Source organism: Emiliania huxleyi (assembly GCF_000372725.1).
Source record: "Emiliania huxleyi CCMP1516 chromosome Unknown EMIHUscaffold_1860, whole genome shotgun sequence".
Lineage (NCBI taxonomy): Eukaryota > Haptophyta > Isochrysidales > Noelaerhabdaceae > Emiliania > Emiliania huxleyi.
This window is the reverse complement of record NW_005200729.1, coordinates 1-3,908: the sequence shown is the minus strand read 5'-3', so window position 1 is coordinate 3,908 and position 3,908 is coordinate 1. Positions and strand designations below refer to the sequence as shown.

The 3,908-nt window shown below is 70.9% G+C and overlaps 1 protein-coding gene across 1 annotated transcript; it reads right to left on the bottom strand.

The window, feature by feature from the left end:
• Window positions 1-228: 228 nt before the first annotated feature.
• On the bottom strand, window positions 229-3,732 carry EMIHUDRAFT_123144 (hypothetical protein; the record flags this gene model as incomplete). Its single annotated transcript, XM_005782749.1, has 2 exons — window positions 229-1,044; window positions 3,337-3,732. Coding segments are annotated over 2 exons (1,212 nt in total), but the record flags the coding sequence as incomplete, so codon positions are not given.
• Between the last annotated feature and the right edge of the window lie 176 nt (window positions 3,733-3,908).

The following is a 3,908-nucleotide window of genomic DNA, read 5'->3' as shown; positions in this document are numbered from 1 at the left end:
CTCCAGGTGGCTGGAGACGATGCGCCCATCGGCCTCCAATGCAGCGAGAGAGTCGATCGCGCTGGCGCCGACGCATGGTTGTGCGGTGACGAGCATGTCGGCTCTCGGCGACAGCGGAGCCTGAACGGCCTGACCCGGGCGGCCCTGTGGCGCCCTCGACATCCAGAGAGCAGGCTGGCCAATCTCTTCGTGGCAAGCGCCGCCCTTGACCTCATCGGCCCACTGCACCTCGTAGATGTGGCGTTGCGCTCGCCGCGACTCCAGGAAGCCCGGCGCGAGCTCGCCCATCTCGCCACCGTGGATCTGCACGACGCACTTGCCGCTGGCGTTGTACGCTCGCATCAGAGCCGGCTCGCCTTCTGGAGCATAGTGATAGCCCCACATCACGCGGGTCTGCTTCAAGTTTGTGCTCAGCACCTCGTAGGATGCGATGCGGGCCGCGAAGTATGGCCGCCCTATCATGTGGTCTGGCAGGCACTGGCTCGCAGAGGGGTCCTTCTGCGTGAGCAGCACGCCAGGCTGGTTGCAAGCGTCCAGCCAGGCACAGCCACGTAGGAAGGCGGCGGTCTTGTGATTGGGGAAGGCGATTTGGGCGATCACCTCGTTCTCCCCAACCCAGCTGCTAGTCATCGTGCGGAACTCGCCCTGGTAGTTGTTGCCGATGCTGGCGTAAAACTCTGCGGCATCGACCTGCCGGGAGCAGCGTCTGATGGCGCTGGCAGTGTCCAGGGCATCGATAGCGGCTGGCTCGAAGAAGCTCGCTCGAAGCTCCGCGTGCACAGTCGCGGCACCATCGACGTTCGACTCGATGAGAATGTTGCCCGTCTCTGCGTGGTAGGAGATCTGCTGCAACGCGTCCGCCTTGGTCTCATCGTCCAGGAAGAAGAACGTGTGGAACTTGGAGTCGCTGATGCGGAAGGGAGCAGCGCGGTAGGTCGCCATCACCTCTCGTGCGAGCGCGATGTAGCTCGTTCCAGCAATCAACGGCACGTAGCCGATCTGGTGCCCGCGCTGGTAGTGGAATTCGACAGGCGACATGCTCCGCTGCCAGACTCGGACACCGTCGAGCTCGGTCGGCAGACCGAGGGGAGACACGACCGGATCCAAAGCCCGCCAGGGGAAACGGATCCTGCAAAAGCGTGTGCGAGGAAGCGGCGCGCGAGCGACGACGACACGGCTGCAGGAAAGCACGCACGACGCGATCGTCCCGCTGTAGCCGAAGGAGCTCACCGCCCCTGTCGCCGCCGCGCCACCGCCCACCTGGAGGAAAGGCGAGTGCTGCGACGGGAGCGACGCGGTCGGCGCGCCCTCAAAGACCGCCGCAATGTGCGGGTTGACCGTGCGTAGCTGCGCGTTCGGCGACGCGACGCCGCCGCCAAGACCGACGGCCAGCCGCAGCAGCCCGGAGCCGCCCGCCGCCGGCTCGCCGTGGCCGGCGTTGGCCTTGACGCTCCCAGTGGGCAACGCGCACTCGTCGCCGAGGTACGTCAGCACCGCCGCGGCGAGCGAGCGCATCTCGATCGGGTCGCCCAGCGCCGTGCCCGTGCCGTGCGCCTCCCACATCGACAGGTCCTCGCACGGCAGGGCCGCGTCCACCAGAGTCGCGTCGAGCAGCGCGTGCTGGGCTCGCCCGTTCGGCGCGGTCAGGCTCGCGCTCTTCCCGTCCTGCCGCACGCAGCCGCCTCGCACCGCGAGCGTGCACGCCTCCACGCCCGTCGTGCGCAGCGTGAGCGCGCAGCACGCCTCGCCGCGCGCGTAGCCGTCGGCCCGAGCGTCGAAGGTGTGGCACCGGCCGCGCGCTGACAGCATGCCAGCCACAGCGAAGCTCGTGCCCAAGTTCGGCAGCAGCATCAGGCACACACCCGCTACGAGGCTGCCGATGCTCTCGCGCAGCTGCGTCGCCCGCAAGCCGGCGTGGCACGCCACCAGCGCGGCGGAGCACGCCGTGTCGTACGAGACGCACGGGCCCTGCAGGCCGAGCACGTAGGAAAGCCGGCCTGAAGCGATCGAGTGCGCGCTCCCCGTCGCGGCGTACACGCTCCCGCCCGCCGGCGACGCGTTCATCAGCAAATTGAAGTCCACGCTCGCGATCGCCACAAAGACGCCGAACGCCGTGTCCGCCAGGGCCGCCCGCTCGAGGCCTGCGCCGCGCAGCGACTCGTAGCCCCGCTCGAGCAGCAACCGCTGCTGCGGGTCCATCGACTGCGCCTCGGCGCTCGACACGCCGAAACGCGCGTGGTCAAACAGCTCCGCGCCGTGGACAAACGCGCCGTGCCGCACGCGCCTCGCCACCTCGCCGTCGGAGGGGCTCGGCGCCTCAAGCGTCCAACGCTCGACGGGCACCTCCGACACGAGGTTGGCGGCGCACGCCCCAACGCGGCTCAGCGACGCCGCAGATGCGACACCCGACGGCAGCACCATCTGCAGCCCGCCCGCGCGCACCGAGTCGCGTGAGAAGCGAGAGGCCTCCACGCTACCGCCGACCGCCGACCGACGAGACGCCGCCGCCGCCGTCGCCTCGCCGCCGAGAGCAGCCGAGGCGAAGAAGGCAGCGAGCTGGCGCGCCGTCGGGTGGTCGAAAACCAGTGTGCTTGGCAGAGAGAGCGAGTCGCCCGCCGCGGCATGCAGCTGGTTGCGCAGCTCGACGGCGCCGAGCGAGTCGACGCCCGCGTCCATCAGCGGCACGTCCGCGTCGAGCCCGCCTCCCGCGATTTGGCGAGCGATCTCCAGGACAAGGTCGAGGTCAACCGTGCTCTTGCCTGCAGACCCGCCGGCAGCGACGGCGGCCTTCGGCGCGGCGGAGCCACCCGAGGCCGCCAGCGACGACAGCAGCGGTGGCGTCGCGCTCATCGTCCGCACAAGCCGACGCCAGTCGACCACCAACAAGGCCAAGACTGGAGGCGCCTGCGGCACCGCGGCAGCCGCCAGTGCCGCCCGGCCCTGAGCGGCCGTGATCAAGCCGACCCCCGTCGCCTGCAGCCGACCGCCCACCGCGCCGCCCGCCGCCATGCCCACGTCTGCCCACGGGCCCCACTGCACGCTCGACGCCGCCAGCCCGTCGCCGCGCCGCCGAGCCGACAGCGCGTCGAGGCAGCAGTTGGCCGCGCTGTAGTTCGACTGGCCCGCGCCAAACAGGGCAGCCATCGACGAGAAGAGCACGAACGAGTCGAGCGGCGCAGCGGCGCACGCGCTCTGCAGGCACCACGCGCCGCCCGCCTTGGGCGCGTACACGCGGCGCAGCGACGCTGCCGTCTGCGAGCGCAGCAGCCCGTCCGACAGCACGCCCGCCGCGTGCCACACGCCGCGCCACTCCCGCACGCCCACGAGACGGCGCACGTCGGCGGGCTCCGACGCGTCGCAGCGAGCCGCGAGCAAGGCACACGAGGCCACCGACCCCGCCGATGTGTCCGCCTGCGCCGCGCCCACTCGCCCGCTGCGCGAGGAGAGCACCACCGCCGACGCGCCTCGGCCGACCAGCCAGCCCGCGGTCACCAAAGCCAGGCCCCCGCTCCCGCCCGTCACGATGTGCGACCCGTGCGCGCTCTGCTCGAGGAAGGCCACGCGGAGCACCACCTTCCCGGAGTTTGAGCCGCTCTGCAGGTACCGGAACGCCGCGACCGCCTCGCTCTCCAGGTCGAAGAGCTCCAGCGGCAGCCCGTGCAACACGAGCCGCCGGGCCCGCGCCGCCAGCTGGCGCAGCGCATGTTGGGTCCACTCCGGAGCGTGCTCCATCGTCGCGTCGAGCGCAAGCACCTCGTAGCGCAGATGCGCCGCCGACGACCACGCCCGCGCCGACGACCACACGCCGCGCTTGCCGATCTCGGCGAAGGTGCCGCCCTCGCGAGCCAGCGCCACCGAACAGGCGATGAAGTCGCCGGAGTCGGCTGGCGTTGCGGGCAATCATGAAA